Source organism: Gorilla gorilla, chromosome 1, assembly GCF_029281585.2.
Source record: "Gorilla gorilla gorilla isolate KB3781 chromosome 1, NHGRI_mGorGor1-v2.1_pri, whole genome shotgun sequence".
In the NCBI taxonomy this organism is placed as follows: domain Eukaryota; kingdom Metazoa; phylum Chordata; class Mammalia; order Primates; family Hominidae; genus Gorilla; species Gorilla gorilla.
The window spans coordinates 214,928,210-214,956,050 of NC_073224.2; the positions used below are offsets into that span (position 1 = coordinate 214,928,210).

At 55.2% G+C, this 27,841-nt stretch overlaps 1 protein-coding gene across 2 annotated transcripts in view; it reads left to right on the forward strand.

Annotated features, from left to right (window-relative positions):
- The window catches only part of RUNX3 (RUNX family transcription factor 3), a 65,575-nt gene extending 46,946 nt beyond the window's left edge, over positions 1-18,629 (forward strand). For both annotated transcript variants that reach the window (XM_004025187.5, XM_063701642.1), the window contains exons 5-6: positions 10,756-10,914; positions 15,502-18,629. In XM_004025187.5, coding sequence (XP_004025236.2) covers positions 10,756-10,914; positions 15,502-16,046 — 704 coding nt within the window. In that variant the 3' untranslated portion in view covers positions 16,047-18,629. The remainder of the gene's footprint in view (positions 1-10,755; positions 10,915-15,501) is intronic.
- The last annotated feature ends 9,212 nt before the right edge of the window (positions 18,630-27,841 follow it).

Genomic DNA, 27,841 nt, shown 5'->3' on the forward strand with positions numbered 1-27,841 from the left:
GGTCACCTCTGCCAGCCCTGAGCCCCTGCACGCATCCTCAGGCCTGCACCGTCAGCTCCCAGCCAGCACTCGCTCTGGCCACACTCCTGCTGGTTCCCTCCTGCTGAGATCAGACATAGACCAGCCCATGCCCTTGGCCTTGGGCTTCGTGACCCTAGGCAAGTCGTGTCTTCTTTGTGGCCTCAGTTTTGTCATCTGAGAACTGGATCAGTGACTCCAGGAGTCTCAAGGTGGTGATGGCTGGGAAGCCCTCATGAGCCATAGACCACCATGGTGTAGAGAGCAGTTTCCAAGCCAGCTTTCCTGGCTGTGGGTCCTTGGGCTAGTCATCTCCGTGCCTCAGTTTCCTGAACTGAAAAATGATATTCGCACAAGCAGCTACCTCATGATGCTATCGCGAGGAAACAATGGCTTAATCTATAGAAAGCACTTAGCGGTGGGGGTTAGCAAGGGATCCGTCACTTTAGCCAGGGCTGTTATCTGCAGTGTGACCTAGGGCAAGTCACTGACCTCTCTGGGCCTCAGCTCCCTCCTCCATGAAGTGTGATGATGCCACCCACCCTGCGGGCCTGGAGATCAGGGGTGACGTGTGGACAGCACGTGGCCATAGCACAGAGGGGACCCATGAGTCACTGGGTCTGCAGCGTTTTGTCGTCCTCAGTACCCAGCCCCCTTCCTGCACTCCCACCACCACCATTAGTCAACAGTGAGCTCTCTCATGGGCAGCAGCTGGGTGGCTGCCTTGGTAATAGAGATGCAGGCATCAAGTCTCCATTGAAGGAGGTGGCAGCCCTGCCCTACGTCTCCAGGGGCAGGGTCAGCATGGACAGGAGCCTCAGTTGGGCTCTGGGTGGGGATGCGGCACTCAGAAGCCACTCCTGAAAGAGGGGAGCCACTCCAGAAAGAGGGAGGCACGGGACGGGGTCTTGACACTTGGTGGGAAGATCCAAGGGACCGGGCAAGGTTGGCACCTCTGAGAGCCCTCCATGCTCAGCCCAGCCCACCCCAGAGCCGCCCACTCTGCCCTGCTGGGGCCCCTGGATGAGCATGGAGACTCAGCCCTGCCTGTGGGAGATTCCAGCAGAATCCCCTGCATGCTCTTCTCTGCCTGGGTCTCCCAGACCTGAGATGGCCCCTTCTGGGGTGAGCTGGAAGGTAAAGGCGTGGCTCTGGACGAGGCAACAAGAGGGAGGGACAGAGGCTGGGCCTGGAGACCCACGGCGTCAGAAGCCAGGCTTGCTGCACCACCTGAGACAGGTGACCTCCCTCTCTGGGCCCCAGCAGGGGCTGGATCAGTGGTTTTATTTACAGAACAGAGCAGAGATGGAGTCGGGGGGCAGTCTACTAGGTCCCCCATCCTTAGGACCTGCCTGCTCCTGTCCCTGGCATATCCTGGCCCTGAGATCAGGTCCCCCCCATACCCTGGGTTGCAGCCCCACTCCTTTGTCTTTGGCCTTGGACAAATCCTTGGCCTTTCGGGTCCTCAGTGTCCCCATCTGTAAGAGTGAAGGGACCAGCTCAGCGGCTCCTGGTCACTGAGCAACCCCCTCCCTTGTGTCAGGCCCTGTGCAAAGTCCCCAGTAACTGATCTCTTGGGCAACCCCAGGAGAGGATAGAGGCCAGGGCGCAAAACCTTTTGCCCAAGGTGACTGTCAGCACACCCTGGGGGCTCCGACCCGGGGGCTGCGGGAAGTGAGGGCCACTTGGAAGGGCCTTTTCGCCTCAGTGTGCTCAGCTGTCAAATGGATGGTATCGGTGTCTGCCTAGGGGAGTCGCTGTGAAGGTTGACTGAGTTTACCGTAGCCTGGCCCCAGGAAGTGCCCCCACAACCTTCACGGGTTGTTACAGGCCTTTTGTGCTCCTGGACTTCCTTTCCCGGCTTTTTTCCTGTTTTGCCACCTCCGACCCTCTGAAATCTGAGCCCGCTGTGGGGTGAAGTGGGAGTAGGGGCTGGTCCTGGGAGCCAAGGACTGGGAATCTGTAGATCCCTGAGGCCGGCTGTGGGTTCTGTGGCCGGGTCGTTCCCCTCTGGTGCCCTGCAGAGCGTGCCCGGCCTGCAGCCAGGTGGCCAGCTGGGTTTGAAGGCTGGCTTGGTGGCTTCCTGCCTGTGTGGCCTCGGTTTCTGAGGTTCTCAGTGCTGGTGTCCCTCAGAGTCACTGGGGGCTGGTTAAGAAGCAGGTTGCTGAGCCGGGTCCAGGATCCCAGCAGGAGGGGCTGCGACACCTGGCAAGTCTGGCATGGACCACGGTGGGGGAACGGCCCTCACGCCCCCCTAGCCTGTGCCCGTTACCCCCTGCCCTCCCTCCCACATCCTGCTCTGGCCACCCTGGTATCCTGGCTGGTCTTTGAACTTGCCAGGGACACTCCTGCCTCGGGGGCCTTTGCACTGCTCTTTTTTCTACCTGGAACACTCCTCCCCGGACACCTGCAGATGCATGGCACACTCCTTCACACCCTAAAGCCTCTGCACTTCTCAGCAGCCCGCCTGTTTCAAGTGGCACACACACAGCCTTCCTCACCTCTCCCCCTTTTCCTTCCTGGCTTTAAGGTTACCCCGAGCACTTACCACTACCACCTTCTAAGGTGCTATCTAGTCTGATAGTTTGTTTCATTTGTTATTCATTTCTCCCATTTTGTTTTGTTTTGTTTTTTGAGATGGAGTCTTGCTCTGTTGCCCAGGCTGGAGTGCAGTGGCAAGATCTTGGCTCACAGCAACCTCCGCCTCCCAGGTTCAGGAGATTCTCTTGCCTCAGCCTCCCTAGTAGCTGGGATTACAGGCACACGCCACCACACCCAGCTAATTTTTGTATTTTTAATAGAGACAGGATTTCACCGTGTTGGCCAGGCTAGTCTTGAACTCCCGACCTCAAGTGATCCGCCCACCTCAGCCTCCCAAAGTGCTGGGACTACAGGCGTGGGCCACCGCACCTGGCCCCCTATTGTTTATGCTCTACAAGGACAGAGTTCTTTGCTCTGGTTTGCCAGGCCCTGGTATAGCTAGACCCTGAGAATGTGGGCAGGAGCCCTTCAGAGCTGCTCCATAAATCGTTGATGAATAAGCAAATGATTCATTAATGTCATTTCAGGTAGTAGGAATTCCTATGAAGAAAAACAAAGCCGGGAGAAGGAGTGGAGCTTGCAAGGGATGGGACAAGGGATGGGGCGGGGAGGCCTCCTGAAGAGGTGACCTTTGAGCAGGGGCCTGAAGTGAGCGGCCAGCAGAGTGTGGCTGCCGAGGGTTTGGCGTGGGCAGGAGAAGTGACCCTGAGCCTGCAGTTGGGCCTTTGAAGGCCTTAGAGTTTCTGCAGTTTCTTCCTGGGCTGAGGAGAGGCAGCTGCTCCAGGTCCCTGGCTCCCAAGATCCCCACAACCCCCAGGAGTGTCCCCTGCGCTAGGGGCAGGGCTAGCGGAGTCTGCCCAGCAGGAGGGAAGGGGTTAACCACAGACCTCCCGGGTTCTCCTAATCAACCCCAGGCCGCTGGAAGCCCCACTTGCAGCCCTGGGAGGGAACCGCTCGCCTCCCTGCCCGCTGGCCCCCGGCCAGCCCGTTTCCCTGCCCAGCCACCGACCCGGCTTTCATCTGCTCACAGGGGGCCGATTCACAGCAGACCACCCCAGGCCCGGCACCCGCCTGCGATTCCGCGAGGCTGTTAAGAGTCGGGTGTAAATCTCCTGACAGGCCGCAGAGCCGGCCTCGGGCCCGGCGCCCCACCCTGCTGCTGGGCAGACAGTGGCTGCTGTGTCTGGGTCACAGCCGCACCAGGCGGCCAAGAAGGCTGCCGAGTGGCTTCAGATGGGTGACGGGCCTGGTCATTGGAGCCCACACTGTCCCCAGCAGACGACGCTGTTCCTGTGGCCCTGCCCGACTCTGCTTTTCCCAAGAGGCTGAACACTGAGCTGGCCTCTTGCCAGCTGGACCTTACGGCCAGGTGACCCAGCTCTTCTCTCATGGAGGTCTTGGGAAGCAATGACCTTAGCAGCTGAGCTCCGTAGAGTGTGTGACCTTTCCAGGTTTGAATCTCAGGGGTGCCACACACCGTGTGACCTTGACCGTGTGCCTCCACTTTTCCATGTGTAAAACGGGGGTGATAGTCACAGCCTATCAGGGGATATGACCCTTGGAGACGACATGCATGGCCCCCCTTGCACAGTGCCTGGCACATCATGGATGCCTGCTAAAATGGTTGCCACTCCTATGACAGGGGCTTGTGTTGGGCCTGCATGGAGGCAGGGGGGTAACCCTGATGGTCTCTTGGTTCCCCCAGAAGCATCAGGTACCTGGCGGGGGTAGGACCCCAGGCTGGCCAGGCTGGTGGTGGGGAAGGATTCCCTGGGGACAGTGGTAAAGGAGCTGCCAACCCAGAATCCAGCCCTGGTCCTCTAGCTCCCACACTGCGTGACCCTGGTGAGTCCCCAGACTGGCTGGGGCCCAGCATTCCTGCTCCCACTTTGGCTTTTATCATATGCCTGTGAGGTGGGTCACCCCCACTGCACAGACGCATCAGAGAGGAGCTGTTTGCCTAGGAGCAGATGGCCAAGTCAGAATGGGAACCCAGAACACCTTCCTCAAAGGCCAAGGCCTGGTGGGCTGTGTAATTCTTGAAACCTTTCCTGACCCTCGGGGGTTAGAGGTGTGATCCCCATTTTGCAGATAAGACAGCTGAGGCCCAGAGGGCAAGAGTGGCTTGCCCAAGACCGTGACCACTGGTGGGTGAGAGTTGCCTGGTATGAGCTTGGGGCCACTGGGCCCTTGGGAGGGGCAGGCTGGGATCTGCCCTCCCATAAGTAAGAGTCATAGACACTAATCCAGGCCATGCTGGAGGAGCTGTCTGATCTGAGCCCAGCAGCTGGAGGCTGACAGCAGCCAGGACAGGCCCTGAGGGCCAACGCGGGGCTTTCCCCAGCCATCTCAGTCCTCTGCTTTTAAAAACATGTGGCCTGTCCTCCAGCTCATCGGCACCCTCAGGGGTTAGACAGTATGATAACCACTTTACAGATGTGGAAACTGTGGCCCAGAGGCAGAGAGTGACTTGGTGGGCTAGAGCAGGGCATGACTGGAAATTGCACTCTCAACCCTGAGCTTCAGAGCAGGGAAGGGCCGCTGGTGGGGTCCACTGAGACCTTCTCATCTTCCTCTCCCAAGTCCTATCCTCCTGGGCCTGCAGATAGCAGCTCTGGGCCCTGGGGCTGGACGGGGCCCTAACATCTATTGTGGAGTCCCGATTGTGAAAACACAGGCTCTAGGGAGAGCAGGTGGCTGTGTGTCTTCTGCTTGACCTTGAGCTCACTGGCTGTCCAGAGCCTCAGTTTTTTCACCCATATGATAGGATGGTGGCAGACATTACTCAAGGGGATGCTGCCAGGCGAAACAAGATGGTGCTTGTCAGCTGCTTAGACGCTGCCGTGGAGGAAGCGCCCAGCAAGCATCTGCTGCCGTTTTGATGATTTCCACTCCTGCTGGCGACTGCTTTAAAGGACAGTCCTAGCCTGCAGAGGTGTGATGGGGATCTACTGTGGGAGAAGGGGGGCTTCCTGGAGGAGGGGCTCCTGGACTGGGCTTCACAGGACAGAAAGCATTGCTGGCAGAGGCTGTCCTGAGCTGAGGCTCTGAAGATTGGGGGGCAGAGAACATTCAAGAAATACTGGGAACAGCAGCAGCAGGAAGAAGTGGTAGTGGGTGGGCCCTGGGGCCAGCAGCCCTGCCTTCTTTTCTTTCTGGGGCCCCGCTGACCAGCAGCTGATCTTTGCTACCTTAAATCAGTGACTTTCAAAAGGAAGGGGCCTCAGTGAGCAGACTGTGCAGAGGGGAAACTGAGGCGTAGCAGGACTGGGCCCAAGGTGACGGAGTGGGTTAGAGCCAGAGCTCCCCACCCAGCTCTCGCTCTGGGTAACTGAATGAAAGAGGCTTTTTCTGAAGACATCTTCTCTCCTCAGGCACTGGAACTTCTGTCCTATTCCCAGTGTGAGAGCCCTGGCCCTGTGGCTCTGAGACTCTCTGGCGCCCTGGCCACGTGGGGCCGCCTTGGCTCCCCTCTCCCCTCCCTGGCAGTGGCTCCAGCGTTCCACAGTAACAAGGAAGCTATTTCCGAAGTGCTGTTGGACTCCCCTCCTCCGGGAAATCTGCCCTACGGAGGGCAAGGGAGCATGTGGTGGGAGCATGGGTTCGGGGGTCAGATTACCTGACCCACAGCCTGGGTCCTGGAACAGGCGCTCAGCGTCGGTCTCATGGTGAAGCCTCAGTGGCCCCGTCTAAACAATGGGAACAAAAGGGAAAGTGTCAGGAAAAGAGTCCCGGGCTTGGAGTCGGGGGATCCGGGTGTGAATCCTGCCTTGCTGCTCAGGCTCTGTGTTCCTCACATGACTTCAGCATCCCGGCCTCCACACCCCGGTCTCCAGCATGGGGATGATAGTTCTGCTTCCTTTGGGCATGAGCAGAGATAAAAGTGATGGTCATGATGGTGGTGACCCACGTGACTGGAAAGTGTCCACACCTTAGGCCAGCACCTCAACCCACGATGACAGTGTGATGGGGACACCGCAGCTCGGGGTGGGGGAAAGGAGTGTGACTTGAGTGAGGCCACCAGACTGCAAGTGACAGGACCCGTCCTCGAACCCAGGCTGGCTGTGAACCCCGCCCTCTTCCGCCAGGCCGCAGGAGTAACTGTAAACACTCTTTGTACATGGTGTGACTCAGAAACAGGGGACTTTATTCTCCTGTGACGAAAGTAACAAGGCCTGAGGTTTTGCACCAGCCCTATTGGCTCCCTTCAAGCTTGTGGCTGACTAAAACACCCAGATCCTTTGCACTCAGGCTGTTGTCGGATCAGTCTGTGGTCCCCACGTCCACCCGGCAGGCTTCATGCCTGTTAAGATTCTTCTGCTCACTTGTCCCCCAGCTCATCCACATCTCCCTGCCATTTCCAGTGGCCTCAGGAGCAAGGACAACATTTCCTCCAAGGCCTGTTAGGGCTGAGGACTCGGTCTGGAATTGGAAGCTCTGGCCGTACTGGGCCTGCCCTCCTCAGGGTAGCAGTCAGGTGCTTTCCACAAGGCATCTCCTCCCCATCCACTCCAGGACCCACCCATCCCACTTGCCTCGTTCACGTGACTTGCCCCATCCCCGTGGGCATCTGAGTTTGCAGCCCCAGCTCCAGCTAAACTCGCCCCCAGCCCATGTTTTCCCCTTTGTTGCCAAGGGCCCTGGGAGGCAGCAGTGGGGGCCTGGCCAGAGACCAAATGGTCTTATTCCTGCCACCAAGTGTCCCATGGATTCCTGGTCTGGGGCCTCATTGGAGGAGAAGGTGGGGCTCCCTGGTTCTTGGTGACTGGCTGAGCCCCTGTGGCTCCCAGGCCCCCTGCTTTCTTTCTGAGGCTCCCAGATACCTGTTTGAGCTTCCAACAGGGATGCGTAGGGAGCTTGGGGGCCTACAAGTACCAGAATCCGTTGTGTTCCCATTCTGAAAATCAGAAATCAGGCCCATGCGAGGCCTTGGGCTCTGTCCCCTCATGCCCTACAGTGGTCGACAGGCTTTTCCCACTTTTCGAGTCCCCAGCAATCACTTGTTCAGGCCCCAAAAAGCGCAGTGAGTTCTGTTTTACCTCCCACCTACATCTTGCCTCTTCTCCCTCTGCCAAACTAGAAAATGCACATGTCATTCTAGACCCAAGGCCTTAGGCAAGCCTTCTCCTCCCCCTTAGCCCCTTCCACATCTTTTTTTTTTTTTGAGATGGAGTCTTGCTCTGTCACCCAGGCTGGAGTGCAGTGGTGTGATCTGGGCTCACTGCAACCTCCGTCTCCCGGGTTCAAGCGATTCTCCTGCCTCAGCCTCCAGAGTAGTTGGGATCATAGGCGCCCGCCACCACGCCCGGCTAATTTTTGTACTTTTAGTAGAGACGGGGTTTCACCATATTGGTCAGGCTGGTTTCAAACTCCTGACCTCACTCAAGTGATCTGCCCGCCTCGGCTTCCCAAGCGCTGGGATTACAGGCGTAGCCACCACGCCTAGCCTCCATCTTTTCTAAAGGGTCCCAGGTCCAGGAAATCCCACCCCTTGTTGGGCGTGTGGCCTCCAACAAGCTTCCTCGCCTCTCCGCAGTTGCAGTTCTCTTTCTTGTAAAAGAGGGCCTGGCCACCCTGCCTGCCTGGCAGCCTCCCACCAAGTCACGTGAGGTAGAATGGCCGTGACCGTGTTAGGGTTGATCAGCCGAACCCTGGAGTGCACAGTCCTCCAAGGGAGCCGTCCTTTCCTCGGGTCAGCCCTGGAGAAGCCGCAGCCACTAGGGGGTGTGAACAGGGACGTTCCCGGGAGTGTTGCATGTAAGGGAACTAAAGGGGAAGCTTGGGAAGGACTGAAGTGTGGGTGGAGAGGACTGCGGAGTGAACTGTGCCTCCAGTGGCCAGCAGGAAAGAGGGATATCAGTGTCATTCTCGCCATGCTTGTTGAATCCCTTCCGTAGCAGGGAGGATTCCCAGGGTTTTATGGGAACTCCGTCATTTCTGTGGGGCTGGATTACTCTCCCCATTTTGCAGATAAGGAAACTGAGTTTGAGCTCCAAGGTGTGCTACTAAAAAAGCAAGTTACAGAATGACACACCCGGACTGAGACTATTCAAGAGAGTTCCATGAGAAGCTTACTTTGCATTTTCCATTCATGGAAGACGAAAAATGTCTGGAAAGAAACTGGTCACAGTGGGGACTCTGGAGAGGAGCTTAGAGCGGTGGAAAGAGCCTTATCTGTAATGCTTTTATTTTTGTAAATATTCACATGTTGCTTGTGAAATGTAAAATCAGTAATTTAAAAAGTGTGTGTGGCGGGGGAGGTCCCTGCAAGCTTGATAACTCCAGAAGTGTCCCTCGGCCTCAGCAGGCCGCAGGAGGGCGGGGCCTGGCCACCTTGACCCTCCCAGCACCTCTGAGTCCTTGGATGTGAGGCTGGGATTCTTCCTGTGTGGGCTCTGGCAGATAGGGAGTGGAAAATGCTGGCAGTTTTCTCCAGGTGTGACATCTCATCCCCTGACCCTAGCTTCCAGGCAGAGATGGCTGTCTAGTCCCTCACGCAAGCCCCCTACACCTCTGCCCAGCATCCTGGTGGAGTTATTTTTCTGCCTGAGGCCCAGAGAGAAGAAGGCATGTTCTGGGGATCCCAGAGTGACTTAGGGCTGGAAAAGCCTGCAGTCCCATCCTGGGGCCACCTCCCATTGTTCTTGTAGACATGGGAGACAGTGTGCAAGGCAGGCTGGGATGCTGGGAGGCAGAGGGTGGCAGTGCTCCTGGGTTATCTCCCTGCCTCCCTTGGGGGCATGAGCCACTTTCTCATGTCTGTTGCCTCAGTTTCCTTTTTTTAGATCTAGGGTCCTTGTTCCGTTGCCCAGACTGGGATGCAGTGGTACAATCAGCTCACTGCAGCCTCCACCTCCTGGGCTCAAGTGATCCTCCTGCCTCAGTCATCCCAGTAGCTGGGACTACAGGCTTGTGCCACCCCACCTGGCTAAGTTTTTCTTTTTTTTTAATTTTTGTACAGACAGGGGTCTCGATAGTTGCCCAGGCTGATCTCAAACTCCTGGGTTCAACTGATCCTCCCATCTCAGTCTCCCAAAGTGCTGAGATTATAGGCGTGAGCCACTGCACCTGGCCCTCAGTTTCCTCTTATGCCAAACAGTGTGTTGTAGAGGTTTAGATCACAGTGTATTGTAGAGGTTTAGATCACCGCGTGTCGTAGAGGTTCAGATCACCACGTGTCGTAGAGGTTCGGATCACTGCGTGTTGTAGAGGTTTACGTCACCACGTGTCGTAGAGGTTTGGATCACCGTGTGTCGTAGAGGTTTGGATCACCGCGTGTTGTAGAGGTTTAGATCACCGCGTGTGGTTGAGGTGTAGATCACCACGTGTGGTTGAGGTTTAGATCACCGCGTGTTGTAGAGATTTAGATCACCGCGTGTCGTAGAGGTTCGGATCACCGCGTGTCGTAGAGGTTCGGATCACCGCGTGTCGTAGAGGTTCGGATCACCGCGTGTCGTAGAGGTTTGGATCACCGCGTGTCGTAGAGGTTTGGATCACCGCGTGTCGTAGAGGTTTACATCACCGCGTGTCGTAGAGGTTTACATCACCGCGTGTCGTAGAGGTTCGGATCACCGCGTGTTGTAGAGGTTCGGATCACCGTGTGTCGTAGAGGTTTAGATCACCGCGTGTCGTAGAGGTTCGGATCACCGCGTGTTGTAGAGGTTCGGATCACTGCGTGTTGTAGAGGTTCGGATCACCGTGTGTCGTAGAGGTTTAGATCACCGCGTGTCGTAGAGGTTTAGATCACCGCGTGTCGTAGAGGTTCGGATCACCGCGTGTTGTAGAGGTTCAGATCACCACGTGTTGTAGAGGTTCAGATCACCACGTGTTGTAGAGGTTCGGATCACTGCGTGTTGTAGAGGTTCAGATCACCACGTGTTGTAGAGGTTCAGATCACAGTGTGTTGTAGAGGTTTAGATCACCGCGTGTTGTAGAGGTTTACATCACTGCCTGTTGTAGAGGTTTAGATCACCGTGTGTTGTAGAGGTTTAGATATGTGGGGTGGCACATAACGACCATTCTCTGTTCAGAAAGTCTTTTGAAAACCTCTGTGAAGAGGCTGGTGGTGACCTCAGGGTTCTCCCAGCAGAGGCCTAAGGTCAGACCCCAGGAAGAACTTCCCAGCAGAGTGAGGCATTTCTGTCTCCACTGAGACTCTGGGGAAGCAACGGCTGATGGGCTTCCTGTGCTCTGCAGGGCACCGGCAGAAGCTGGAGGACCAGACCAAGCCGTTCCCTGACCGCTTTGGGGACCTGGAACGGCTGCGCATGCGGGTGACACCGAGCACACCCAGCCCCCGAGGCTCACTCAGCACCGCAAGCCACTTCAGCAGTCAGCCCCAGACCCCAATCCAAGGTACGGCACGGAGGGAAGGGCTGCAGCGGGGTGAGGTGGGGGTGGAGGTCCTGGATGTGGTCCAATCTGCCCCAGACCAAAAGCCTGTCCGAAGATCAGTCACTGCACCCCCTTGTTTTGTAGAGGAGCTGCTGGTGCTCATTGGCACCTGCAGACGGTTCCTGTGGGCTTTCTGTGTGCTAGCCATCATTCGTTCACTCAGCCAACACTTACTGACATTGCTGACACATGCCCGGTGCCTGGCCCCAGGGATCTGCATACCAGGAGTTCACTGTGCCTGGGGAAATGGGGTTACCCCATAGTGCCCCTATTAAAATTGGGGCATGACTTGTCCAAGGAGCCGTGACAGACTCGCCCCTGCCATGTACAGTTTCCCCACCCCTGCCCCACAGCCTGCAGTTTTTCATCTGAAAGTGGATTGGGGCGGATGCCTCCACCCAGGGCTGGGATGACATTCAAATGACATTACTGTACTCACACGAACTTTGCACACTGTTAAGTGACATCCCAGCCCTAGAGAGGCACATAGCATTCCTGGGAAAGGTCTCCCACCCTGCCCAGAGCATCCTCCCAAACAGGAGGAGCTGAGGTGGAAGGGAAGACCGAGCTGGGGTCTCCATCTCCACTGCCTAGATGGATACAGCAAGCACAGTTGCAGCCAGGCCTCAGGCAGGTCTTCTGGAGTATCGAGGTGCCTGGCGCGTAGTAGCCGCTCACTAAACGGCTGCCGGCTGCATCTCTCCTCTGTTCTCTCAGTCAGTGAGCTGGGTACATGGGAGGCTGTGTGCACAGCCGGCCCTTGGGCTAAGTGGGGTGCCAAGGGTGCTTGGTGGCCGGGTGGACAGAGGCAGGCAGCTGGCTGCCGTCATGGACTGTGCCCATTCTTTCTCAATTCCCCAGAGCCTGGTTAGAACCCCTTGGCAGATGAATGAATTGAGAGGCCTAAGAGGTTCAGAGCCACCCTCGGGTCATACAGCCCATCTGTGACCAGCACCACAGTCTGCATAGTACCTGCTCCCAAGAACTTTCTGTACTTCTGAGGGGACAGATAAAGGGGCCTGGAACAGGGCTGCCAACCGGTCTGCCTGCCCCACCCTCTTCTCCGGTGCCACGCTGAGGTGGGGGCCGACTGGGTCTCTCTGCTGACATTGTTCCAGGCATAGTGCTGCGGCCAGGGGCTTGATGCAGGCCTTCAGTGTGAAGAGAGGACCCCTCCCCTTCTGGCCTGGGCTCAGGACTTTTGGCCTTGGTCCTGCTGAGACGCCGAGGTTGGGAGAAACCCCAGGCCCAGCCTCTCTGAGCCCAGGAGCTAGTGCATTTGAGACTCTCAGCTCTCAAGCCCACGAGTTGGAGGTCTGCTCTCAAGAGGTAGCGGAAGGAGCCCTGCACGCTGTGCTCACGCCCACCCCTGCCGCGTAGCTGCCTCTGCTTCTGCTACCCATGGGCCAGCATCTGTCGAGGTGCAGTAGCCTGAGAGCCAGCCTTTCCCTGCCATGGACAGAGCCAGGCCAGGGGATCGGGGCCCAGCGGGGGAGCCAGAATCCAGGAGGTGGGGTGAACAGTGGCTTCCTGTCCACCAGCCCCCATGGAAGGAGAGCCCACATCTGCCCATTCGCTGCTGGGTGGGCACAGCTTGGGAATCAGTGCCTGGCCCCACGGCAGGCACAGCTGCTGCTTCCATCCTGGGCTGGGAGGAAAGGAGCCCAGCCTGTGTGGGGCAGTGGCTGACTTCTGCTTCTCTGCCTGCTTCCTCCTGAGGCCTGGCCCAGTCCCTCGCTAGCCCCGCACAGCACTGGGCCACAGGCAGCCAGGCATCTCCATCCTCAGGCCCATCTGCTTTGGGTGAGAAAAAGGGCCTCGGATGACCAGGACAGGGCGAGCATGAACTCTGCAGTCAGCTGGACCAGGCTAGGAATTCAGACTCTGCCAGGCATTGGCTGTATGATCTTAGACAAGTCACTTAAACTCAGCCTCAGTTTTCTCATCTGTGAAGTGGGGAGAAGGAGGTCCCTGACAAAGAGGGGTTGCTGGCAGACCCAGGCTTGGGAAGTCACTCTCACAGGCCCTCCTCCCTCTGCCCTCGGACTCCCTCCTGGGGATCCCCCTTGGGACACCCCACCACCACTTCCCTCGGTGCTGTTAACTGCTTTGACCCTCCAACCTTGGTCACTGGCAAGCAGTGCAGAGACCCCAGCACCTCCCATACCCCAGCCCCAGCCCCCAGCCGCAGCCGCCCACAATGGGGGCTTCTCACAGCTGAAAGGGCTCATTCAGCCACCATGCAGCAGCCGGGACAATCTGGAGAAGAAAATAAACATTTCCTTCCACTGTTGGGATTGGCCGCTCGACAGTGCCCCGGGCAGCTCGGGTTTCCTGGGGCTGCGAGGCCGCAGGGTGGGGGTACAGGAGCTCCAAGGAAGCTGCTGGGGGGTCTGAGGGAGTGCTGAGGGCAGGTACTTCCCCCACCACCCCGGAGGAGGGGTGGTGGCCCTGAGGAGAGAGGCTGGAGGGGACGGTGGCAGGTCCAGGGAGGCCCAGCCCAGCGCCCTGCAGCCTGCGTGAGCTCTGAGGGGCACAGTCCTGCCGTTGTATCCTGCGGTCCCCATTTGTTTCCTTTGTCTTGAGAATGGGGTTCCCATCAGGCGGCCAGCACCCACTTCCACCCCACCCATCTCAGCTGTGCTGACGTGCCCAGCACCTGCAACAGGACCTTTCCCCCCAAGGGGCTCCCCAGATGAAAACTGGCAGCCAGGTGCCTCAGAGGCTCTCGGCCTCAAGGGGCCGGGACAGCCAAGTGACCTACTAGGGAGCATCCCAGATGTCCCAGAAGGCCCCCGCCACCCAGACTGCTGTCCCCACATCTTCTTACCTTAAGCCAGGAGCATCACTCTGTTTGGATCCACGCCCAGGGCCAGAGTACACTGCTGAGGGAAACATACCCCAGCTGACTTGGGAAGACCCCAAAGCCCCGAGAAGTTCCAAGTCCCAGCTGAAGTCACACGCACCTCAGGCTCATAGCTCTCCGTCCTCAGCCAAGCCTCGGCATGGCAGGCAGAGCCCACTCCGGCTAGCACCGGCCCTTATCCTTTGGTGGGTGACACAGAGGGGTTGCTGGGCTGGACAGACTGCACCTCTGGACCACTGCTGGGGGCTCATCCACCTCCCCCCACTGCCAGAGTAGAAGGGAGGCCCTGCACCAGGGCCTCAACTTGGCAGGGCCCTGAATGAGCCAGTTCTCCTGGGTACCCAGAGTAAGAGACACCACAGCTACAGTGGCCTTGCAAAGCCTCATGGACCCCTGCTCTGTGCCCAGTACCATTCTAAGTACTCGATGTGAATTAACTGATTCCTGATGAACTGTTATCGTCTCATGTTTTATATGGGGAAACTGATGCGCAGAGAGGTTAAGTGACTTGCCCAAGGACACAAAGCTAGTAAGTGTCCAAACCAGGATAACTGTCTGGCTCCAGAAGCCACACAGTAAGCCTTGATCCTGTGCTGCCTCAAAGATGGGACAGCTCCCCTTCAAGTACGTGTTGGGGCTCAGGACCAGAGGCCCTAGGATTGTGTGCCAGGTCCAATGTGCTGTGTGACCCTGAGGGAAGTGCCTCACCCTGTCTGGGCCTCAGTTTCCCCATCAAGGGTGTTAGACTCAATCCCTGAGCCCCTTTGAATGCTGAGGTTTTGGGGGTCTGTGATGACAAAAGTTGGGGACAGAGGATGGAACACCCTTGCCTTGGAGCCCATTGAGAAGCCACATTCCTGGGGGAGCAGGGGCAGAGTCTGGGCTGGACACTGTGACCAGGTCGGGGTCTGGGTCCCCAAGTTTGTCTGACTGCTGTCTCACTTTGCTGCCGAGGCAGGTTAGGGTGGCATCCAGTCACTGTGTGGCCACGAGTCGGCTCCAGAGACACAGGCCCAGGGTGAGGTGGAGGCCAGAGCTCCTGTGAACTCAGTGCCCACAACCCAGGTGTGAGCGCAGAGAACCTCCGCGTGCTGCATCTGGGCAGGAGAGGCACGTGTATCCCCAGCAGAGGCCTTGTGATGAGAACCAGTCCTTTCTCTGCCACAGAGACTCAGTCTTGCTCTCTCTCTGCCTCCATTTTCTTGTCTTCAAAAGCGGCTTTCAACTCCCAGTCTCACACGGTCATTGGAGCCCTTTACACATCCATGGCCTTCCCAGCTGTTAACATGGGCCGGTGGGGAGAGGAACCTGCCTGGGCAGGGCTGCTGGGAGGCCTGTGCTGACCCTGCCCTCAGCCCCACCACTGCATCCTAGGCCTCTCCTCTGCGAGGCTGGGAAGGAGGATTTAAAAAGAATAGACCCCCTCTGTCTGTTGCTGCTGCGGGGGGGCTCCCATGGCCCCTCTTGGCCCAGGGCACGCTCCAACCAGCTTCCCGGCAGGTCTGAGTTCGGAGTCTTGGCGGGGGAGGCCCCGGGCAGCCTAGGGCAGGAAGAGGAGAGCCAGGTCTAGAACTACGGGTCCCCCAGATGGGCCTTGGGAACCAGAGCCCAAGGTCATTCTTCAGGAAGGCCTCCTGGGGTTGTCTCGAGCTGGAACTGACCTCTTCCCTGCTGTCCTCCAGGCACCTCGGAACTGAACCCATTCTCCGACCCCCGCCAGTTTGACCGCTCCTTCCCCACGCTGCCAACCCTCACGGAGAGCCGCTTCCCAGACCCCAGGATGCATTACCCCGGGGCCATGTCAGCTGCCTTCCCCTACAGCGCCACGCCCTCGGGCACGAGCATCAGCAGCCTCAGCGTGGCGGGCATGCCGGCCACTAGCCGCTTCCACCATACCTACCTCCCGCCACCCTACCCGGGGGCCCCGCAGAACCAGAGCGGGCCCTTCCAGGCCAACCCGTCCCCCTACCACCTCTACTACGGGACATCCTCTGGCTCCTACCAGTTCTCCATGGTGGCCGGCAGCAGCAGTGGGGGCGACCGCTCGCCCACCCGCATGCTGGCCTCTTGCACCAGCAGCGCTGCCTCTGTCGCCGCCGGCAACCTCATGAACCCCAGCCTGGGCGGCCAGAGTGATGGAGTGGAGGCCGACGGCAGCCACAGCAACTCACCCACGGCCCTGAGCACGCCAGGCCGCATGGATGAGGCCGTGTGGCGGCCCTACTGACCGCCCTGGTGGACTCCTCCCGCTGGAGGCGGGGACCCTAACAACCTTCAAGACCAGTGATGGGCCGGCTCCGAGGCTCCGGGCAGGAATGGGACCTGCGCTCCAGGGTGGTCTCAGTCCCAGGGTGGTCCCAGCTGGTGGGAGCCTCTGGCTGCATCTGTGCAGCCACATCCTTGTACAGAGGCGTAGGGAACCACCCCCACCCCGGCCCGGGACACTGCCCCCAGCCCAGATCCTGGCCGTCTCATCCCATACTTCTGTGGGGAATCAGCCTGCTGCCAGCCCCCCGGAAGGATCTCACTGTCTCCAGCTATGCCCAGTGCTGCATGGGACCCATGTCTCCTGGGACAGAGGCCATCTCTCTTCCAGAGAGAGGCAGCATTGGCCCACAGGATAAGCCTCAGGCCCTGGGAAACATCCTGACCCCTGCACCTTCGTTGGAGCCCCTGCATCCCCTGGGTCCAGCCCCCTCTGCATTTACACAGATTTGAATCAGAACTGGAAAGTGTCCCCCGCCCCCGCCACCCTCGAGCGGGGTTCCCCTCATTGTACAGATGGGGCAGGACCCAGCACGCTGCTGGTGAGATGGTTTGAGAACACATCCAAGCCAGTCCCCCCAGCCCAGCTTCCCCTCTGTTCCTAACTGTTGGCTTTCCCCCAGCCGCATGGGTCCCAGGCCCCAGAGAAGATGAGTCTATGGCATCAGGTTCTTAAACCCAGGAAAGCACCTACAGACCGGCTCCTCCATGCACTTTACCAGCTCAACGCATCCACTCTCTGTTCTCTTGGCAGGGCGGGGGAGGGGGGGTAGGAGGTCCCCTTTCCCTTAGGTGGTCTCATAATTCCATTTGTGGAGAGAACAGGAGGGCCAGATAGGTCCTAGCAGAAGGCATTGAGGTGAGGGATCATTTTGGGTCAGACATCAATGTCCCTGTCTCCCCTGGGTCCAGCCAAGCTGTGCCCCATCCCCCAAGCCTCCTGGGAGGATCCAGCCAAATCTTGCGACTCCTGGCACACACCTGTCTGTAACCTGTTTTGTGCTCTGAAAGCAAATAGTCCTGAGCAAAAAAGAAAAACAAAAAACCAGTTTTTAAAACTGATTTTAGAAAAAGAAGCTTAATCTAACATTTTCAAACACAAGGTCTCTTACAGGTATAGTTCCGTGATTATGATAGCTCTGTGATTATAAGCAACATCCCCACCCCCTCTCCCCTCCGCGGACCCCCAGCTGCCTCCTGAGGGTGTGGGGTTATTAGGGTCTCAATACTTTCTCAAGGGGCTACACTCCCCGTCAGGCAGCATCCCACCAGCCTGCACCACAGGCTCCCCTGGGAGGATGAGGGAAACGCTGATGAGACGCTGGGCATCTCTCCTCTGTGGCTCTAGGACATCTGTCCAGGAGGCTGTGCGGAGGTGGGCGGGAAGTGAGAGGTGGGGAGTACTGGCTGTGCGTGGCAGGACAGAAGCACTGTAAAGGGCTCTCCAGCCACAGCTCAGCTGCACTGCGTTCTGAGGTGAAGTCTTGCCCCTGAATTTTGCAAAATGGGAAAGTGGGCGCTTGCCCAAGGGCCAGGCTGCATGGATTCTCACATCAGAGTTCTCTGGCCCTAGAAAAGCTTAGAAAAGGCGTAAGGGAACTCAACTCATAAAGGCTAGCAGCATGCGGTATTTTAACTTTCTGCCTCGGCCTCTGTGGATGCAGAAATCTGCCCTACAAAATGCTCTTCAGTGGTTGTCTCTGTGAGAGCACTGTCCCCACCCAACCTGTCACAACGGCCAGAACCATACACCAGAGACACACTGGCAGGTTAGGCAGTCCTTCTGGTGATCCTATTGCATTCCCTCCTGCTGCGGTTTCTCTTGGCCTGTCCTCACTGGAAAAACAGTCTCCATCTCTTCAAAATAGTTGCTGACTCCCTGCACCCAAGGGGCCTCTCCATGCCTTCTCAGGAAGCAGCTATGAATCCGTTGTCCTTGTAGTTTCTTCCCTCCTGTTCTCTGGTTATAGCTGGTCCCAGGTCAGCGTGGGAGGCACCTTTGGGTTCCCAGTGCCCAGCACTTTGTAGTCTCATCCCAGATTACTAACCCTTCCTGATCCTGGAGAGGCAGGGATAGTAAATAAATTGCTCTTCCTACCCCATCCCCCATCCCCTGACAAAAAGTGATGGCAGCCGTACTGAGTCTGTAAGGCCCAAAGTGGGTACAGACAGCCTGGGCTGGTAAAAGTAGGTCCTTATTTACAAGGCTGCTTTAAAGTTGTACTAGGCAAACACACTGATGTAGGAAGCACGAGGAAAGGAAGATGTTTTGATACAGTGTTACTGTGAGCCTGTCAGTAGTGGGTACCAATCTTTTGTGACATATTGTCATGCTGAGGTGTGACACCTGCTGCACTCATCTGATGTAAAACCATCCCAGAGCTGGCGAGAGGATGGAGCTGGGTGGAAACTGCTTTGCACTATCGTTTGCTTGGTGTTTGTTTTTAACGCACAACTTGCTTGTACAGTAAACTGTCTTCTGTACTATTTAACTGTAAAATGGAATTTTGACTGATTTGTTCCAATAATATAACTCTGAGATGTGTGGAAGGAGTCCAGTGCCCGGTTTCTAGGGCTATGCATGGAGGTGGGGTGGGGTGGGGGAGCGGATGGAGACCTCCTGCTGTTGCCCAGGAGGAGCAGGAACAGAGACACCCAGCACCTTCATCTCCTTGCTTCCAACTTCTTCAGGAATGGCCGCAGAGACCACCCTGGCCACAGGACAGCCGGTGAGGCCTGCTCCTGTATGGCTGGGACCCCAGGAGAACATCAAATAGGTCTTCAAAGTGCCACAACCCTTCCACCAATCATGAGCGGGCTGTGAGTCTTCCCAGCCGTGTTGGGAGGAATTCCTATGCCTGTTCCTCAGATTCAGATTTGGGGAGGGGGCAGAGGCAGAGGGCGAGTCCAAGTGCCTTGGTGAGAACCGCCCTCCGAGGCTCGTGTTTCAAGATCTGTGGCAAGCTAGCAGCAGTGGGGATTGGGAGTAAGCGGCAACTTCAGTACCCCCATTTTGCAGATGAGACAACTGAGGTGCAGAGAAGGAGTGTCATCAAGGTCCATGTCTCCCTGGGGTTGTCCATGGCGGAACTGGGACCACAGCCCAACAATGGCAGCATGGGTGTGATGGTGTGGGGACCTGGCTTGACAGCCCCCCTCCCACCTTGCCAGCAAGGAGGCCTGGTCCACTTGGGATTTGTACCAACACACAGCCCAGAGCCTGGCCAGTTGGGATTTGTGAAGGGAAATTTTTACAAAACAGACCTTATTTTTGAGTGATGCCCACCGACTTCAAAAACCACTCCCAAAGCTTTGCCCTGCTCAGTTTGGTTGGTCTGCCTGAAACTCAGCTCCCAACAAGATGCTTCCATTTCCCTAGCCCGGCATCCCCTTTTACCCAAAAGACAGCAGGTCCATCTCTGGACAGGATCTCAGCCGTGGCTACAGAACTTCTCTGTGGGTCTGCTCTGGGCAGCCTCTGCCAGGGTTGGTCCTGAAACGGCATCTACACGGCCAAAACTGTTTCTATTTATGTTTATTTGGGGTCACTTTGTAGGGGATGGTAGCACTCCTCACCAGGCACACTTTGGTGCCACAGCAGATGGGAGAGGAGCTGTGCCCTCCAGAGTTCCTGACTCAAATCTCCATCACCTGCACCCTAGCAGGCACGAACCAGCACACCCAGCTTGCCAAGGGGAAACTCAAGGTCCCGAGAAGTCTCAGCCTGCCTGAGGTCCCAGGGCTGCGGGAGGAAGCGCGTCCCAGGGCTGCGGGAGGAAGCGCTGCAGTAGCCACAGCAGCCTACAGGTGGCAATAGGGGGCGGCATCCCTGGGCAGCAGGTGGAGAGAGTGGACATCATCCCCTTTGGACAAGGGTGAGGAGAGGCTGCCTTGGTTACGGCAAGAATTCAGGTAAGGTATTAAGAAGAACTTTCCAACCTCAGGTGACTCATTCCCGAAAGAGCCTGCTAAAGGTCTTGATGTGGGGAAGGTTTTCCCTTCCTGAGCCGTGTGGTGGTGGGAGGTCCCTGTCCCTCTCTGAGTCTCCCTTTTTGGTCATACGCTGAATGAGCACCGGCCGTGTGCCAGGTGTGGAGTAGGACCCCACACCCCATAATCGTCTGCTTTGGGACAGGGTGTACCTGGCTTGAAGGCAGGGTTGGCTTTCATAGTCCTACAAACCTGGCATCCTGGACCCTGGGCCCAGCCCCACCCGTGTCCCCTGAGCCACCAGCAAGAGCTTAGGTCATGTAGCAGCCAGTCCAGACTGAGGAAGCCATTTAGTTCCACAGCCTGGGAGCCCCTGGACTCCAGAATTCCGCTTTGGAGGCTCTAGGAGTCCTGTTGATTTGGGCTGGACTTTGAGTCCCTCCAGTTTCTTCAGCCCCCACAGCTTGAGGTTGGCCCAGATGGGCCCAATGATGGACCCAGAGAGCTGGCTGTGGCCTGGGGGCTCCCAGAAGTGGCCTCCTGTGGGGTGAAGTGGCCCAGATGGACCCGCCTTGCCGGCCCCTAGGAGCAGCCCTGCCACTGTTGGGCTGTGGCCATGGGGATGGCTTTGGCTTTTACGCTGAGAATTGGATGTCCTGGCAGTGAGGCTACAGGCCAGAGATGACACATTCCCACGTTGGGGCCTGGTGAGGGCTTGAGGAGATGGCGCGGGGTGGGGCCAGTGCCGTGTGTAGGGGAGGGCAGGGCTGGATGCAGACCCAGCCCTGCCTCCCTCCTCAGCCCCAGCCTCTCCCCTGCCCCACACTGCACCCCGCCATAAATGCAGCCCCCCAGCATGGCCCAGAGGGCAGCTCTCAGCTGCACCAAACACCCCAGCCTGGCCACGTGAGTAGAGAATACACCTCAGTGGGTCAGTTCATTTTGGGGTCGTAAATGAAATGAGCTGTCAAATGGGACGGGGGCAGGAGGGAGGCCAGAGTGAAAGAATGAACTGTTCCTGGCAGAAATCCAAAATGCCCCTCATTCCTCCCCATGAGGGCTCCAGAGCTGGGAGGGGTGAGGGGCCACATCGCCCCGACATCCGCAGCCACACCTGTGTGGTCCAGTGGCTGGGGAAGCCTGGGGAGCCGGATCCCGCACTTCCTATTTTTAGTTCTGCAGCTAAGAGTACGCTGTGTGTTTTATATATTTATATTCACCCACAGAAAGGGCCTGCCCTGGGCCCGGCCCAGGGGACCTATCATGGGAAGGGGAGTGCGGCAGCCCTGGAGCCGGCCTGGACTACCCTCCTTTGTGCCCACCCTGACAGCTGGCAGCAATGTGGGCTCTCTGGTGTCTAAACACCATTTGGGCCACACCACCCCACTCAGCTCGTTGGGCTGGGTGTCTTTGAGGCCTTGGCCAGAATTCATTCACTCATTCACCAGACAGAGCCCCACCCCACCCTCAGGTGCCAGACACCAAGAACAAGGTGAACAAGTCACAGCCATGGCCTCAGGGATCTCACAGGGCAGACAGACAGGAAAGCAGGTTGTGCCAGCCCAGTGTGGATCAGGGCAAACAAGCCAAGCTCCTCAGAGAAAATGTCTCTCCCCCGAGATCAGATGGAAAGATGAGTAGGAGTGGATCAAGCAGAGATGTGGCAGGAGGGAATCCCATGTGCAAAGGCCTGGAGAACCAGGTGTCGCTGAGCTGGGAGGATGGTGGGGCAAGTGGAGCAATGGTGATGGGAGGTGGGAGAGGACCCATGTCAGGGGTCAGTGGCACGGGGGAGCCAAGCGGAGACGTATGTGTTGGAGGGGAGCACCATGATGGTGCGGACTGGGGATGAGGGTGCAGAGACCTGTTCACAGGCTACTAAAATAGTCCGGGCAAAGGAGAAGCCTGTGCAGAATGACAGAGGGAGGAGCTAAGAGGTATCTTAGACATCATTAGCACCAAAGTCACAGGAAGGGCACCATGCCCCAAACCTCAGGTTTGAATGTCTCTCAATCTCTCAGGGTTAGTGGCATTTCATGTGCCACTGGGGGCAAGGTCTTAACAATAGTCTTTATTATCACCCAGTTGGCAATTGCCCCCTCCCTCTCCACCGCTTCACAAGTGAAGCCTTATGTTCTGCCTCAGTTTCCTTATAGAACCATGTGACCATACCAGAGGCCACATGCAGCCTCTCCTCTCAGACTTGTGGGTCCAGGACACTCAGAGTCCAGCCAAGCTACCCCACTCTCCTTCATGGTCTGAAAATATAAAGGTTATGAGACTCTCCATCTGCGGTTCCTGAGTTCTATACATTACATTTTAAATAATATTTTTAGTTTTTATTTTTAGACAGGGTCTCACTCTGTCACCCAGACTGGAGTGCATTGCAGCCTCCAACTCCTGGGCTCAAGCGATCCTCCCTCCTGCCTTGGCCTCTCAAGGAGCTAGAACTACAGGTGTGCACCACCACACCTGGCTAATTTTTTTTTTAGAGGCAGGGCCTCGTTACGTTTCCCAGGCTGGCCTCAAACTCTTGGCCTCAAGCAAACCTTCCACCTTAGCCTCCCAAAGTGTCGGGATTACAGGATGAGCCACGATGCCCAGACTAAATGACATTTTTAAATGACACAAACTAATATATAATCATGAGAGGGAAAGTAAACAGTCCGGATTACCAACAAACACACAAGAAAAATGACCCATAATCCCCCCCCCAAAGATAACCACTGTTAATATTTTTAGACTTTTCTCCCCCATTCAGATCTTTATTTCCTATAAATATATAAATACTTTTTAGAAATAAACATTTTTCTAGCCAGACACACACTGCGTAAACAGGTTATCAATTAAAATAGTTAAAAATAGAGATAAAATTAATCCAGAATGAAATCAATGCAAAGATGGGATTATGGCTGTTTTCTGTTTTCTTCTTTACAGTTTTCTAAAATTAGCACACTTGTTCAGGGTATAGCATATCAAATTCTAGACATAAATGTCCAAGCAGAGGAGTTCAAAATCATGCAAGGACTACCTCATCTGTCATTAGCTGAAACACCACCTCTTCCAGGTAGCCTTCCCTGATACCCTCATACTAGGTTTGATGCCTTCTCTTTATCTCTGGAATAATAAAAAAATAATAATAATAGTTAATACTTACTCTATGCCAGTCACTATTCTAAATATTTCACCATTTTTTAACCCAGCCCATTGAGGTATGTATTATCATTCTCCCCATCTTACAGATGAAAAAAAGCTGAGAAACAGGTTGGGTGCGGTAGCTCCTGCCTGTAATCCCAGCACTTTGGGAGGCTGAGGCAGGAGGATCACCTGAGGTCAGGAGTTCGAGACCAGCCTGGCCAACATAGTGAAACCCCATCTCTACTAAAAATACAAAAATTAGCCAGGCATGGTGGCACATGCCTGTAATCCCAGCTACTCAAGAGGCTGAGGCAGGAGAATCACTTGAGTCCACGAGGCAGAGGTTGCAGTGAGCTGAGTTTGTGCCACTGCACTCCAGCCTGGACAACAGAGTGAGATTCCATCTGAAAACAAAACAAAACAAAACTGAGAAACAAGGACAGAATTCCACCTGATCCTGACGAAGGCAGAGCAGTCACTGAAAATATTAAGTTTCCTACCAACTAAAAGTATTGGAGGCTCAAAGTAAGAATCAAGTTGACTTTAAGAAAAAAAAAATGTGACATTTCTACACATACTTGCTTATAAAGATTGATCAAGGGGGAGGAAAAAAAGAAAAAGAAATGAGAAAATGTCTTTTTAAAAAAACAGAGGCCCTTTCTCTGCGTCTGAGAGGGATGCTCTACCTTTCTGAGTTGTGATTCTAAGATTTCACAAAGCACGAAATCAAAAAACAGAAGTCACTGTGACTGTCTCTGAATCTGTCTGGAAACCCCCAGCCCATTCTTCCCCGCCGAAGGCGGGGAACTTCATGAACGAGGCCTCCCCGGAGCTAGGTCCGAGCCTCTTCATGGCAGGCTCACCCCCCTACCCAAATATGCACACAGTGGGAATACCTGCTCAGGCATCAGTCTTGCCCCGCCACAAACAGGTTCTATTTCTTTTTCCATGAAAACAACTCCATCCTAAATCACTGACGCCTGAAGTTAGGAAAATACAAGTCCTATATTATCATAAAACTATTTTAACACAGTGGGGCCCCTTCGATGGTGGGAGCAGTGGCCAAAGACTCTGCAGCCCCTTCCATTTGTAGCCCCTGGAAATGCTCAGAGGGATGAGAAATTTGGTTTTCATTAGTGGCGAATGTGAGGAGCTCTGTCGCTCTGAATGGACCTTTGATTCTGGCTGGTGGTGGACTCTTTCCAGGGCCTGGTGAGTTTTGTTTTGTTTTGTTTTGTTTTCATATAAAATGGGCTAGGCCCTTCCAGCTTATATCTCCCTGTACTACACGAGAATTGGGCAACGCCCCACTCTCTTGACTTCTAAAGTCAACAGCTGGGGCCGGCAGGAGAGGCACCCGGGACCATTTGCCTTTATTGACTCTGAGGTTTTATTAAAAATGTTATGTTTCCTTGAGGCCTGTGCCAGACCCAACAAGCAGACTGGCCAGTGAGCAGCTGGCAGAGGCCAGGGGGTTTGCACTGCCTGGAAGACAACCCACCTTGACCTGCCTTCTCCCACTCCAGTGACCCCCAGAAATGGCCTCTGCCTTGGAATCTCCACAGAAAACCCTATTTCTTCCCCTCTACTTTGAGCAAAAGAACATTGGCCTGCTCTTTTATTCATTCAACACACATTGGTTAGGCATCTACTACAGTGGTGGGTGCTTGGGATGCAGCTGCAAACAAGTCACACAATGTCCTTATTCCCCTGGAGCCTACACCCTAATTGGGGAGAAAGGCCATAAACGAATAAATAGATCACATGCCTACAGACAGTAATCAGTGACATAAAAAAATAAAACAGGAGAATATGATGGAGGAAGACTGGGAGTTGGAAGGCATCATTAGATAAGGTGGTCAGGGAAGGTCTCTCAGAGGAGCTGACTGTGGACTACATAAACATAGCCAGGCATAGTCCAGTTTCACCCACTGTGCCAGATGTGGCATCTTGACTACAGCAGATCAACACTGTCTCTGGAATTTGGTATGCAGCTACCAGTTTGGTAAATCCTTTCTTCCTGATATCCAACAGCAGAGAGGCACTAGAGCAGTTTACATGGCAGGGACAGCAGAGCACCTTCATGGTCCAGCTTCAGGACTCCCTCACTCCATCCTCCATCGTGGTATCATTTAATTGACTCTCTGTTCCACATGGCTGGGGAGGCCTCACAGTCATGGCAGAAGACAAAGGAAGAGCAAAGATGACTGTTGCTATGTTTTACCAAAGAGACTGGTGGCATTTTGAACTTGAGAGAGATGATTTAGGGCATCTGGTGGGAGAAATTTCTAGGCAGCAAAGTGTTCAAGAGGTGACTTGGGTACTGTTAAAAGCATTCAGTTTTATTCATTCACAAAGATATGGTTTGGAATTGGAACTTATGTTTAATGGGGAAGCAGAGCATAAAAGTTTGGAAAAGTTGCAACCTGATGATGCAATAGATAAGAAAAATCCATATTCTGAGGAGAAATTCAAGCCTGCTGCAGAAATTTGCATAAGTAATGAGGAGCCAAATGTTAATCGCCAAGACAATGGGGAAAATGTCTCCATGGCATATCAGAGACTTTGTGGCAGCCCCTCCCATCACAGGCCCAGAGGCTTAGGAGGACAAAATGACTTCATGGGCTGGGGTCCAGAGGCCCACTGCTCTGTGCAGCCTAGGGACTTGGTGCCCTGCATCCCAGTTGCTCTAGTCATGTCTAAAAGGGGCCAAGGTACAGCTCAGGCTGTGGCTTCAGAGGGTGGAAGCCCCAAGCCTTGGCAGCTTCCATGTGGTATTGTACCTGCGGGTGCACAGAAGTCAAGAATTGAGGTTTGGGAACCTCTGCTTAGATTTCAGAGGATGTAACTGGATGTCTAGGCAGAAGTTTGCTGCAGGGGTGAGGCCCTCATGGAGAACCTCTGCTAGGGCAGTGCAGAAAAGAAATGTGGGGTTGAAGCCCCCACATAGAGTCCCCACTGGGGTGCTGCCTAGTGGAGCTGTGAGAAAGGGCCATCATCCTCCAGACCTCAGAAAGGTAGACCCACCAACAGGTTGCACTGTGCATCTGGAAAAGCCATAGATACTCAACACCAGCCTGTGAAATTAGCCAGGAGGGAGGCTGTACCCCATGAAGCCACAGGGGCAGAGCTGCCCAAGACCATGGGAACCCACCTCTTGCATCAGTGTGACCTGCATGTGAGACACGGAGTCAAAGGAGATCATTTTGGAGCTTTAATATTTGACTGCCCCACTGGATTTTGGACTTGCATGGGGCCTGTAGTCCCTTTGTTTTGGCCAATTTCTCCCATTTGGAACAGCTGTATTTACCCAATCCCTGTACCCCCATTTTATCTAGGAAGTAACTAACTTGCTTTTGATTTTACAGGTGCATAGGCAGAAGGGATTTACCTTGTTTCAGACGAGACTTTGGACTGTGAACTTTTGAGTTCATGCTGAAATGAGTTAAGACTTTGAGGGACTGTTGGAATGGCATGATTGATTTTGAAATGTGATGACATAAGATTTGGGAGGGGCTAGGGAGGGAATGATATGTTTTGGCTGTATCCTCACCCAAATCTCATCTTGAATTGTAGCTCCCATAATTCCCATATGTTGTGGGAGGGACCCAGTGGGAGCTAATTGAATCATGGAGGTGGTTTCCCTCATACTGTTCTTGTGATATTGAATAAATCTCACGAGATTTTATAAGGAGTTTCCCCTTTAACTTAGCTCTCATCCTCTCTTGCCTGCCACCATGTAAGACATTCCTTGCTCTTCCACCATGATTGTGAGGCCTCCCCTGCCATGGGAACTGTGAGTCAACTAAACCTCTTTCCTTTATAAATTACCCAGTCTCGAGTATGCCTTTATTAGCAGCGTGAGAATAGACTAATACACCCAAGGAATCTCTTAGGTCAGGTTTCCCTAGAAGCAGATCAAGAGGTGGGGATTTTTGTGGGGAGGACTTTCAGGGGAAGTGGAAAGAGGGAAGCAGGACACAGCAGAGAAAGAAAGTTAATCTATGACATCCCTGGGCTGGAGGCCAGCCTCATTCTGGTCTCATGAGGACCTTTGGAGCATTAATTACAGCACTGACTTGTCCCCTCCAGATAGCAGACTTTTTGTGTCCTCAGGTAAGTCAGTTGGCAAGACTTGCCACACCCCCGAAGGAGCATAACCTCCATGGTGAGATGTCTACTGTTTGGCAGAGAGCAATTCTCCAGAGAAGGGGGCAGATGTGAGCAGTTTGCAGCCAATGTTCACACAATGTTAACATGATGGACCTGGGTGGTAGCGTGGGGTGTCAAGATGATCAAGGACACTGCAGTGGATGCTGTGGGTGAGCCTCTCAACAGACCCCCTTCACTGGACAGTTGCCCCCATGCTCCTGCTGCTCTAAACCTAAGGAGGAAAAATGGCAAGAACCCAAGATGCTTTAATAAAATATATGGCTGGGCACTGTGGCTTACACTTGTAATCCCAGCACTTTGGGAGGCTGAGGTGGGTGGATCACCTGAGGTGAGGCGTTCGAGGCCAGCCTGGTCAACATGGTGAAACCCTGTCTCTGCTAAAAATACAAAAATTAGCCATGCATGGTGGCAGGCACCTGTCATCCCAGCTACTTGGGAGGCTGAGGCAGGAGAATGGTTTGAACCCAGGAGTTGGAGGTTTCAGTGAGCCAAGATCGTGCCACTGCACTCCAGCCT